This window comes from Helobdella robusta (genome assembly GCF_000326865.2).
Source record: "Helobdella robusta unplaced genomic scaffold HELROscaffold_21, whole genome shotgun sequence".
Classification (NCBI taxonomy): Eukaryota; Metazoa; Annelida; class Clitellata; order Rhynchobdellida; family Glossiphoniidae; genus Helobdella; species Helobdella robusta.
In genome coordinates this window covers 1,473,608-1,485,854 of record NW_008704124.1, presented here as the reverse complement: position 1 = coordinate 1,485,854, position 12,247 = coordinate 1,473,608, and the positions used below count along the sequence as shown (strand labels likewise).

Here is a 12,247-nt window from a genome sequence, read left to right as displayed (position 1 = left end):
AATAATCATTTGAGTTTTTCTGCTATTCAATGTCAACATATTACATTCAAACCATGAGACGACCTTTTTAATTTCACTATTAGTCTTCAAGATGAGTTCATCGATGTTTTTGCCTGTACTGAATAGATTAGTATCATCTGCGAAGCAAATGTAATCAAAGAATGTTGAAACTTTCGGGAGATCGTTGATGAAGACAATGAATAGCAATGGACCCAAAATACTGCCCTGAGGTACTCCAATTTGGTTTAATTTTACCCTGCCAGCTAACAAATTGACTTCTCTCCGATAAGTAACTTTTGAACCATTTCAGTTGCGAGTCACGTATTCCATAATGGTCTAGTTTCGCCAGCAAGATGTTGTGGTTGATGCAATCGAATGCCTTCGAGAGATCAAGGCACGTGCCTACGATGTATTTTTTGTCTTCTGCTGCGATCCCTATTTTTCTGATCAATTCTATTATTTCTCTCGAAAATTAAGGAATCGTTAATTATGGAATTTTTTTTGAAGAAGATATTTAGCCTTTTGTACATTATTTTTTCTATTATTTTCGAAAAATTTGATAAAAGAGCAACGGGTCGAAAATTAGTTTAATCATTGCATCCCTCATCCTTTTTAATCGGTACAATTTTTGAGACTTTGAAACATCGTGGGAATGTGCCGGAGTTGAAAGAAAGGTTAATTAGGAATTCCAAAATGTGAGCTGTTGAATGTATGGTAGATTTTATTATTTTCATAGGAATGCCATCCCATCCACTGGTTGTTTTTGGTTTGAGAAGTCTGGTTGTTGCAATTATTTCATCGCTTGAGGTCGACAGACAGAAGAACGAGTTTTGAAGTTTATTAGTGAGGTGATTTTTCCAGAGTGTTGAATTGTTGAAAGATAAACCTAGTTTTATAGCTATACCGGTGAAATAATCGTTTAAGGCGTCCGCAGGAGAACGAACAATTTCACTGTTTGAATTGACTGTATTGGTGATTTTATTTGTGCTGATAATGTTCTTAATAATCGACCACGTTCTTCTGTTATCTTTTATGTTCTTTTCTATGATGTCGCTGTAGTATTGTTTTTTTAGTTTGTTTTTAAATTTGATGCAAGATTGTCTAATTGACTTTAATTCAATTAGATTTTCAATATTCGGATTTTTTAGATATTTTGTATACAGTTTGGTTTTTCTATTTAACATTATTTTAAGATCATCAGTTATCCAAGGTTTATCATGTGATATTTTTTTAATTTTTCTTGCTGATGAAATACGACAGCATTCGTTGAAGTTCTTTACAAAAATCTCTATGAATCGTTGAAACCCGACATTTACATCCTCACAGTTTAAAACGTTTGACCAGTCCATGTTTATTAAATATTCGTTCAGTCTGTTGATTCGTTCACTTGTAAACGAGTATAATTTCTCCTTCAGAAAATGGTTCTTGATTCTGTTAGACTTCATATTTACAATTATAAAAATTGGTAGGTGGTCCGAAAGATCACATACCTGTGTACCACATAATTCTACTGCATTTGGTTCGCTCGTGAAAATGTTATCAATGACTGAATTTTTATTTAAACTTATTCTTGTTGGGGTTGTTATTAAAGTTGATAGGTTGTATGATGTTAATAATTGTTGAAGTTGGAATTTGCTGGCATTTGAATCAGCATCAAGTAAATTGATGTTCATGTCACCGATCAGATAAACTAATTTGTTCTCTAGACTTATGATTTGTAGTACCTGTTCGATTTGTTGAAGATACATATTTGCGTCATAGGTAGGAGGCCGATATGTTATTACAATTATTGCATTTTTATTGGAACAATCGTTTGTTATTTCTATGCTGAATAATTCTATGCTGCTAATGCTATTGATGTCGTTTCTTGTTTTATACGTAATACCGTTATCAATATACAAACCGATTCCACCACCGTGCTTACCAGACCAATTTTTACCAACAAAATCATAACCAGTAATATTTATTAACTTGATATTGTCATCATTCAACCACGTTTCACTTATACCAATAATGTTATATTTAAAAGAAAAGTTGTTTAAATAATCGAGTAAGTCTTCTGATTTGTGAACTAAACTTCTAATGTTTAAATGCATTAGCTTGAAAAACAAATTGTCGTTAATTCCGTTGTCGCTGATGGAGTTATACAAAGCATTTATTTGATTTATATCGTCATATAGTCTGCAGGTTTTTTCTACGAGATTGCTGCGAGTATCGTTAACAGTATTTAACGAATTTTTTGTCAGCCATGTTTGTTCGTTGTATCGGAGTTTTTGTCGGTGTTTTTCCCGAAACGCCATTCGCGTACAATGATGTGTTTTAACATAATTTCCGGGTCCTTCATCTTCGGTCCATCGCAACTTTCGACACATACACGAAACATCGTTGATTCTTCCTCATCCTTGTTTACTGGATCGCTTATTTCCTGATTAGAACGTTTTATCAACGGAAAACAAGAGATGACGTTTATACCACTTGTTTTAAGAAAATCTATGACATAATTTCTGTGACATCTTTTTACGTTGCTCATCAAGAAAACGGTCTTTTTTATAAGGTTCTTTTCGGCCTGAAGTTTGCAGTTGTCGATTACTTTGATGCCAATAATTTTTTTAATTGGTTTTGGAATGGATGCGTTAACATTGCCCGTGTTACCGGTTGTACCACTTGATTTCATTTCATTATTATCTTCAGATGAGTTGTTTAGTCTGGCTCTTTTTTTATTTCTGGAAATGTACTCTCTAAACCCATCATCCACTGGTGTTTTCTCGGCATCTGACCACAGGTTTCCAGGGTTGAAATTTTGATTATTTACGTCAATAATTAAATCGCTTGACTTTTCAAGTAACTTTGGCGCTATACTTTTTTCAACTTCATTACAGTGTGATGTTTTAGTGCCAGATATTAATAAATTCGATGAAACTTTGTCAGCGTAGCTACAATGATGCATTTTGCTACTTCGTCCTAAGGGATTCGAGTTTGAAAGCAGTTTGTTGTGGTGATTATAATATGTCGTTTTATCGTAGTTCAGCGCTATATTATTAACGGTGTTTTTTACCGCGCAAATTTCCTTGTTGTGCACCTCTAAGGTATTAAGCACGTGCTGCTGTTGGCTGTGCAATATGTCAGTAATTTCTCGTTTTAAACTTTCAAAATTTAATTTAATCAAACTTTCCATATCTGGAATTTTTTCCAGGTCACTACTGACAAAAATCGGACATTTGTCCATCAAATCTGATAATTTTAGATATTTTAAAATAGCAATGCAATCTTGTAACCTTTCTTTTTTAGTCGTTCCACGAGGTATGATTTTGTCGAGTTTTTCACTTTTATTGACTTCCATTTCATTTTTTAATATTTTTAAAGCTCCAACAATGTCGTCATTTGTATAAAATTCCGAAACATTATTAACAAAGTTTTCATCATCAAGTAAACCGAACTTATTTTTCAAAAAATACAGGACTTCATTAATTACAACCGTCCTGGTCGCCATATTAAATCCATACATACATACATACATACATACATACATACATACATACATACATACATACATACATACATACATACATACTTACACACATACACACACACACATACACACACACACACACACACACACACACACACACACATACATACATACAATAACGACAGCAGGAAACTGTTCTTCGCAACTGACCACCACATTTCGTGTTCGTTGCAGCGGTTCCTGCGTGTCTGTGTGTTTGAAAGTATCCAATTGAATGCCGACGTGTGCAATTAACGACAAACCAAAGTGTTAATCCACTTGTAACTTGATGTTTGACTGTTTAGTGTCATTCATCATGTTTTGGTTTTAACATATATACATACATACACAAACACACACACGCATACATACATGCATGCATACATGCGTGCGTACGTGCGTATGTGCGCACATACATACACAAATATTAATACTTGCATGCATGCGTATATTGTAAACATACGTACATCAATATTTATATGCGACTTCGTTTTAAAAAAGCGCATTCAAATGCACTAATGATAATGAAACGTACACACACACACACGCGCGCGCAACTTACATATACTACCATACATACATATATGCAATTATGCATGCACGCATACACGTGCGTGAACCGAATGCTTCATCACAGAAAAATGCGTGATGTGAATACCAATTTGGCACCTTTTTCTGTTTACAAAAAATTTATTAAATATTTTTACAATGTCATTTGTTTTTGTTTGAGGAGTTTAATCTGATAGAAAATAGTAGGAAGAATTTTCACATGATTGCGATGAGTTGACGAGAAGCAATTTAAAATTTAAACATGCAGGTCGGTTGGAAGGGCTTGTAGTGACAAACTCATCTGCAATTGTGTTTTCCTTTAAGCGTTCTTTATATCCGCACAGCATTCTTTCAAGTTTGCATGTTGATAATCTTGTAAAAGCGAGTCCAAAATTAACACAGTAGTCCAAATTACAAATTGGAGTGGAAGATATAATCTGATCGGGAATTATCGTCTGACATTTATAAAAAATTTTAAATTTTATAAACAATTTGATTTCCTGATGCAGTTTAAATATTTAAAAATTTAAAACGTTTACTGGTTGACTGTCTAGCTCAAACGGTAGAAGTGCCATGTCTTGCTTCGTGTTGTTGCGAAACGACCAGATTCGAATACCAACCGTCCGAAACACAAAGAATATCATAATGCAATGCTTACGCGCGCTGTTATCAAATATGTGGGTTCAACTTTTTCTGCAAAAAATTTAGGTTATAAAAATTGAGGATTGATATGCATGCAGCTCTGAGCATGTCTGAGCCTTTTAATGCAAAAGATACAAAGAAGTATTTAAAAATTGTATTATTAACGTCTGGAGATGCATGTGCATGGGCAGGGCACTCACTCGCAAACGCAATTTTGAAATTTTATGCAGAGACGCAGATGCATCTGCTGGCAAATAAAATTTCATTTGTTTTACTGTTATATTAAACAAAGATTATTTATTCACAGTCATCAAATTTACTTGTAACTATACAACTATCAAATACACACGATGAATAATCGCAGGAATTAATTATTTAACTAAAACTTAAACGTTAGAAAAATCCACCTACCTTCCCATTTTATAGCTCTGAATTTTAAATTCATATTTATGTTTGAAAATAAAAATTAATCTGACGACTGACTGATGAAATGTTTGCAGCTCCGTGTTCCGACCAGGAGTGGATCTGTGTTGCCGACCAGAGGTGCGTCGAGAGGAGGAAGGTGTGTGACGGCAGGATGGATTGCTCGGATGCCTCGGATGAGAGCTACGTGTTCGCTGGCTGCATCGGTAGGTTCAACACATTTTTTTTATGATTTGATAAAATAAATACATTTCTAAAATTCAATGAGTTAAACACATTTTTTTAAAATTCAATATAATAAAAATATTTTTCATTACTTAATAGGTTAAAGACATTTATTTTTACAATTCAATAAGTTGAAGCATTTTTACAATTCCTCAATTCTACGACTCCCCATTGACTGGACGAGTGAATGAACAACAAACCAGGATAACGGCCCCTTGCTTTTCTATTGTTAATTTTTCAGAGAGACTTTTAAAGTTTGCAGTTAATGCTAGTTTGGTAGTAGCTTTGACGGAGCGATGAAAGAAATCTGGACGATATTAAGAGTTGAGTCTGAGTGCTGACAAACTAACGAACGAATTTAAAAAAATTTTTTTCTAATTGAAACATCTCTGCTATGTCCCAAACATCTATCTTATCTGTCTGATTTTCTGATACAAACGAGCTGAATGGATGGCACGCATTGGCGTTAAAAGTGAATAATGATTCTTATTGGTTTATAGCTGAGGCACGATTTTAACGATGGCGGATGAACTGATTGATGTACATAATCCAGAGAGCACATGTGCTAATGTAAAGCTATCAATTTAATTTATTAATATGTTTATGGGTTTTTTCTGTTATGTATAAATTATATTAATTAATGAGTTATCTGCTAAATATTTTCTAATGAAGTTAATAATTTTCTTTTTATATGAATCAATTTATAATATTTTCAAAACCAGCATAATTGCTAGTCGGTGATAAATTAAATTTAGTTTTTAGACGAGTTTAATAAAAATGAAAATAATGTAATTAAATGTTTTTCTCGTTACAACAAGTATTGTTGTATTTTTTTTAAATAAAAGAGAAATTTAAGTTGTTTATAAGTGGACGGCACGCAATCTACTCACGAGTGCCGATGTCACACCTCCTTTTAATTTTTTATCTTCTCCTAACATGAAACTCCCTTCGCAAGTCTCACTCATTCTTAAGTGGTGTGAGCCTTTTATGAATTTAAAATTTCATCATAAACGAGAATGTTTAGAAATTTTAAGTTGAAGCACGGACGAAATTTGAAAAATTTGACTTTTTATAAATTTAACGATGGCGGGGCCAAAAAATTTGGTAGTCTGTTAGGCTTATCCTGCCAATTTTTGTGAAATTCATACTTGAAACCGTTGTTTTCCTGTCTAGAAAACTAGGTTTTAATGACTTCTAAACAGCACTGCTCACAACGGGTGTGTGGGGTCCTCGAGAATAATCTATTTATTCTTTTTATTACAACATAATTTTTAATCAATATATATATATAATAAAATTTTTATAAAAATGATTTAGGATGCTAGGAATATTATAAACAATTTTTACATTAAATGTAATAGAGATGTAATTGAAAGAGTTTTAGTAAATTTGAGTAGTTGTAGCAGTAGTAGCGACAGTAGTGTCAGTTGTGTATTATAGTATTAGTATCGATGAATCAACATTTTTTGCACGAATTCAAACAGAAATTTGCAACAAATCCAAAAGATGTTATCGCCTAAATTATTCCACCTTAGTTATACGAAACAAAATCATCAAAACCCTTTATAATTATCATTCATCAGTAGTTCATCACATTCATCAGATTAAAGGTCAATAAATAATTCAGGAAAATGACTAATTATACTTCGAAATTTTTTAAATCTTTAAAAAAGCCATTATGTACAGTAGGAAGGTAAGTTGAAATGTCTGTTCCTGTTGCAGCCGCATCTCTGATGACAGAGTTGAGGTTGTATATAAATCCAATTAAATTATATTAAAATTTAAATAAAATTAATTAAATATAAAACTACACAGCTTGGCAAAACTGACTGACCATTGAAACTATAATGACCAGGATATGACCAACATACTACACTTTTTTAATGTTTATTCATAAATAATCATTTTAAATAGATTTTTTTCTGTCCGTAAAAAAAACATGTAACTTGAAATTTGGCTTTTTTATAATGGACAAAATAGCACTACCACTGAATCATTGAAACTAATTTACATTAAGACATGACAGCGATAAACCATCCGTGTTCCCCTTCATTCATAAAACTTCACAATTATTGTATGAACAACAAATTTAACAACAAATCTGCTGACATCGTTGTTAACTTCAATGTCATCTCAACCAAAGTTGCTGTAATTTGAGTAGATTACAAGAATATTAAAGCTGATTTTCTGTCATTTCATCTTAATTTAATTATAAAGTTTAATCGTTGTAGTAAACTCGAATACAAGCAATCCAGCCATACGTCAAGATGTTGAAGAAAGACAAAAAAAAGGAAGATGAGTAAGAGTAAAAGAGAGAGAGAAAGAGAGAGAGAAAGAGAGAGAGAAAGAGTAGTAAGCGGAAGAGAGGAGGAAAGAGAATAGGTAGTAGGTAATCGTTGAATGGAGTGAGCAATGGTCCTTTTGCATGTTCGGCGCAGGATGTGATGAAAAATGTTCACTCATCAATCAAATTTCTGCGAAAAATACATCAATTTATAAAATTAAGTACTGATTGAGGTTACAGAGGATGGCCGTGGCGTCATTGCAAACGTTTTGTCGTCGCCACATTTCTTTCTATACATGTGTATGTATGTTTGTTTGTATGTGTGTTTGTTTGTTTGTTTGTATGTATGTATGTATGTATGTATGTATGTATGTATGTATGTTTGTATGTATGTATGTATGTATGTATGAATGTATATATGTATGTATGTATGTATGTATGTATGTATGTATGTATGTATGTATGTATGTATGTATGTATGTATGTATGTATGTATGTATGTTGTATGTATGTATGTATGTATTTGTACTATACATACATATATCATCATCAATCATAACTTTCTTTATTATTTTTGTTGTTATCACATTATCCGTAATGAACTAATGGAATGATTTTTAAATGGACCGAAGAATGTTGCTGATTGATACTTGTGTTGGTGGTCAGTCCCATACAAATGGTCAGTTGCATTTGGACTGGTCAGTTTCGTCTGATATCAACTGAAGATCTATAATTGAAAAGTTGTGGAAATTTAGGCTTAAATGTTAATATTAAAATTATAATAACAATGAATAACTACAGAAACAATTACCATGACAACAAAATAATATACTACGTACAAACAAAAACTTGAAAAATTTGAGAAAAAAAATTTGTTGTGAGCTGGTTGACAGATTTGAAGTTAGCAAATTAGTTGAAACGAGCAACGACAAAAGGCATTTAAAAAAGATTATTTCACGGAAAAATGAATATGCTGATATTTATGAAACTTGACTAATTTTTTTACGCAACACATGCCTTGCCTATTTTCTGACGTGCATACATGATAGATTTATTGGAAATAATGTACATATCTGTGTTGATGTAAGTTTTAATGTCGTGAATGTGATGTCATAAATGCATGTTGTGACGTCATGAATGCATGTTGTGATGTCATAAATGCATGTTGTGACGTCATAAATGCATGTTGTGACGTACAAAAACTGCAAAAGCTTTGTACAATAACTACATAACGACTGCTCATTAATTATCATAACCGTTATCATCACGGTCATCGTTACCATCGCCCTCATCATCATCATCCTCATCGTCATCACCATCATCACTTTTCTTATCATCATCTTTATCTACATCATCACACCTAACATCGTCATCCTCATCACATCCAACATCATCATCTTCATCACATCCAACATCATCATCATCTCATCCCACATCATCATCATTATCATCACATCCAACAACATTATCATCACATCCAACAACATCCTCATCATCACATCCAACTACATCATCACATCCAACAACATCATTATCATCACAACCATCATCATCACATTCAACAACATCATCATCACATCCAACATCATCATCATCACATCCAACAACATTATCAGCATCACATCCAACAACATTATTATCACATCCAACAACATCATTATCATCACACCCATCACCATCATCATCACCACACCCACCATCATTACATCCAACAACATCATCATTATCACATCCAACAACATCATTATCATCACAACCATCATCATCATCCCATTATCATTTCTTGCATCGTAATAGTTTTTGTTTTTTAGCAGCACGGTCATCATGGTCAGCGACTCAACAAGCACCGTTCTGAGACATGGGACATTTATTTACTGCTGTTGTATTGTTGCGTTTTTAAGCAATAATATAACAATTTTATTATTAATTATAATTATAATTATTATAATTATAATAATTTTTATTATATATTAATAATAATTATTATTATTATAATCCATATATTAATAATAATAATAATAATTATTATAATTATTATTATTATCATGAGATAGTAATATAAATATGAAATAGTAGTGTAATAATAAACTCGCTCTACCACAGCACACGTTCATGTTACAGTTTTCCTTCCAGTTCGGCAGCATCTGTTCTGCCGAACTGGAAGGAACCGATTTTTCCAATGTATTATACTTCCCGGTGTTGGTTGAGATAATCATTAACCTCATTACTGAAGATGCCGTCTTCTGTTTAAAAATGATTAGCTAAATTCTGCAACCAGCAATGAATGAAGTGTTTCTACCTACAGCAAGTTTCAAACAGACACTGACTATTTCATTTCTTTCAATGGTTGGCAAAAATTTGCAACAAAATCCGTTTGAATAGAAATTTTTAGCAAATTTTGATATAAAAGTACTAAAGTATGTAAGAAGTACTACAAGAGATTTATCGTGACTGATTGTCTTAATTAATTAACTGTTTGTAATTCAGTTTTTGGTTTTTTATTAAGAACTTTTTAAATAATACAATGAATCGCTTAAATTTATTTCCAACAATGTCGATTTTTAATCAAGATATTGCAAGATTTTTTAAAAATAAAATAAATGAAATTGATTTCAAAAAATGATCATGAAGAAATTAAGAAGAAATGTTGGCAATTGTCATCTCATGGACATGCTGACGTTTGACTGTGCACTGCAATGTACATATCGATTGCGTTCTACTTGGGACTCTAGCTTCTACCAAACTAACATATCCAGTTATCTCCAACAAAAATCTCTCCGGCACAAATTGCCTGTCATAAAATCTGCTCCGCTTCCTCGTTTTATGTCAATACATTCTGCATGTTAGAAGTACTAGACTCTTTCTCTTTCCTCTCTCTCTCTCTCTCTCTCTCTCTCTCTCTCTCTCTCTCTTTCTCTTTCTTTGTCTTTCTCTTCTGTATCATCTTTTCTCTCTTTCCGACCCAGTCCATTCCATAATATTTTTCCTTTATTTTCTCTTTTCATTAAGAAATTTCTAAATGTTTTTCTATACATTAATGGCGCTTTTGAAGAAAATGATATTAAAATTTTTTTGAATTATAATAAATACACCACTCACTCACTCTCACACACACACACACACACACACACACACACACACACACACACACACACACACAAACCCACTAACATATGTATGTATATTTATTGCTGCGCATTTGTGAAAATGTAATGTCATTCAAATTCACACATGTGCCTCCGCATATATTAGTGCATTAGTTTAATTTTATTTTTGTCCACGCAGGAAAAACTTATTTCTTCGTTTTTAATTCAGTAAAACTTTATCTTATTTATTTTTGAAAATTTGAAATTCTATATAGTTCTACGTAAATTCTACCTAATCCTACATAGCAATTGCATAACAAACAAACAATAGTTTGAACATAATAATCAAATAATAATAATAATATCTAAACATTGCAGGCCAACCGAATTTGACAGCTTGCAACTTCTCCAGAATAAAGTGAGATCTTTTGTCAATTTATTTGCTCAACTTAATAGAATTTTTTTTCGATCATCTGTTGTTCTTACAATATTTCCTAGAATGGTTAATATCAATTCGATTTTTAATGTCATCTCAACTACTTCGTTTATTATTCATCGACATCTATTTTTATTTCGCGATCATCTTTCGTTATGATATTTACAGTGGAGATAAAAGCAAGTCGACTGCAAGCATTGTCCCTCCCGAGCTTACAAGAAAATGATATTTTATTATTTTTTCATGTATATCGTGTTCGTGCTATGCTAGTCAGATACCAACCAATTCATGATGAAATCAATTAGGCCACGAAACTGCCGCATCTATGTCTATATGTGTGTATCTGTCTGTCTGTATGTATATATGTATGTATGTATGTGTGTATGTATGTATGTATGTATGTATGTATGTATGTATGTATGTATATATGTATGTATGTATGTGTGTATGTATGTATGTATGTATGTATGTATGTATGTATGTATGTATGTATGTATGTATGTATGTATGTATGTATGTATGTATGTATGTATGTATGTATGTATGTATGTATGTATGTATGTATGTATGTATGTATGTATGTATGTATGTATGTATGTATGTATGTATGTATGTATGTATGTATGTATGTATGTATGTATGTATGTATGTATGTATGTATGTATGTATGTATGTATGTATGTATGTATGTATGTATGTATGTATGTATGTATTTATTTATTTTTATTTTATTTTATTTTCATTATAGAGGACCAAATAAGTTTAAAATAAACTTGTGGAGAGGCCACCCTTAACTAAGTCATTAATAAACATAAAGGTTCAAAGGTTAGAAAATTAAAAAAAACTAAATTTCGGCGTTCAAATACATTCAAATACTATATCGAAATCCTATAAAAATGTTAACTCCAATTGAATATATTCAGATAATACTTCTTAACCAGACAAATAATCATAATAATAACGGACAGACAAAAACACACACGCACCACGCACTCGCACCACACACACGCACCACACACACGCACCACACACACGCACCACACACATGCATGCACAACACACCCACACTTCTATTCATATTTAAACAACAGCTA

The 12,247-nt window shown here is 32.2% G+C and overlaps 3 protein-coding genes across 3 annotated transcripts; 1 reads left to right on the top strand and 2 right to left on the bottom strand.

Moving 5' to 3' along the window:
- Positions 1 to 2,242: 2,242 nt before the first annotated feature.
- Positions 2,243 to 3,490, bottom strand: HELRODRAFT_171640 (hypothetical protein; the record flags this gene model as incomplete). Its single annotated transcript, XM_009018348.1, has 1 exon — positions 2,243 to 3,490. The coding sequence occupies one exon, from the start codon at positions 3,488 to 3,490 to the stop codon at positions 2,243 to 2,245; it is 1,248 nt and encodes a 415-aa protein (XP_009016596.1).
- Positions 3,491 to 4,242: 752 nt separating this feature from the next.
- HELRODRAFT_171639 (hypothetical protein) lies at positions 4,243 to 6,312 on the bottom strand (the record flags this gene model as incomplete). The annotated part of the gene is made up of 3 exons (XM_009018347.1): positions 4,243 to 4,512; positions 5,214 to 5,320; positions 6,255 to 6,312. The coding sequence occupies 3 exons, from the start codon at positions 6,310 to 6,312 to the stop codon at positions 4,243 to 4,245; spliced, it is 435 nt and encodes a 144-aa protein (XP_009016595.1).
- A 3,938-nt stretch (positions 6,313 to 10,250) lies between these two features.
- HELRODRAFT_171638 (hypothetical protein) lies at positions 10,251 to 11,947 on the top strand (the record flags this gene model as incomplete). The annotated part of the gene is made up of 3 exons (XM_009018346.1): positions 10,251 to 10,473; positions 11,096 to 11,135; positions 11,902 to 11,947. 3 exons carry the CDS (start codon positions 10,251 to 10,253, stop codon positions 11,945 to 11,947), a joined length of 309 nt encoding a protein of 102 aa, XP_009016594.1.
- Positions 11,948 to 12,247: the final 300 nt, after the last annotated feature.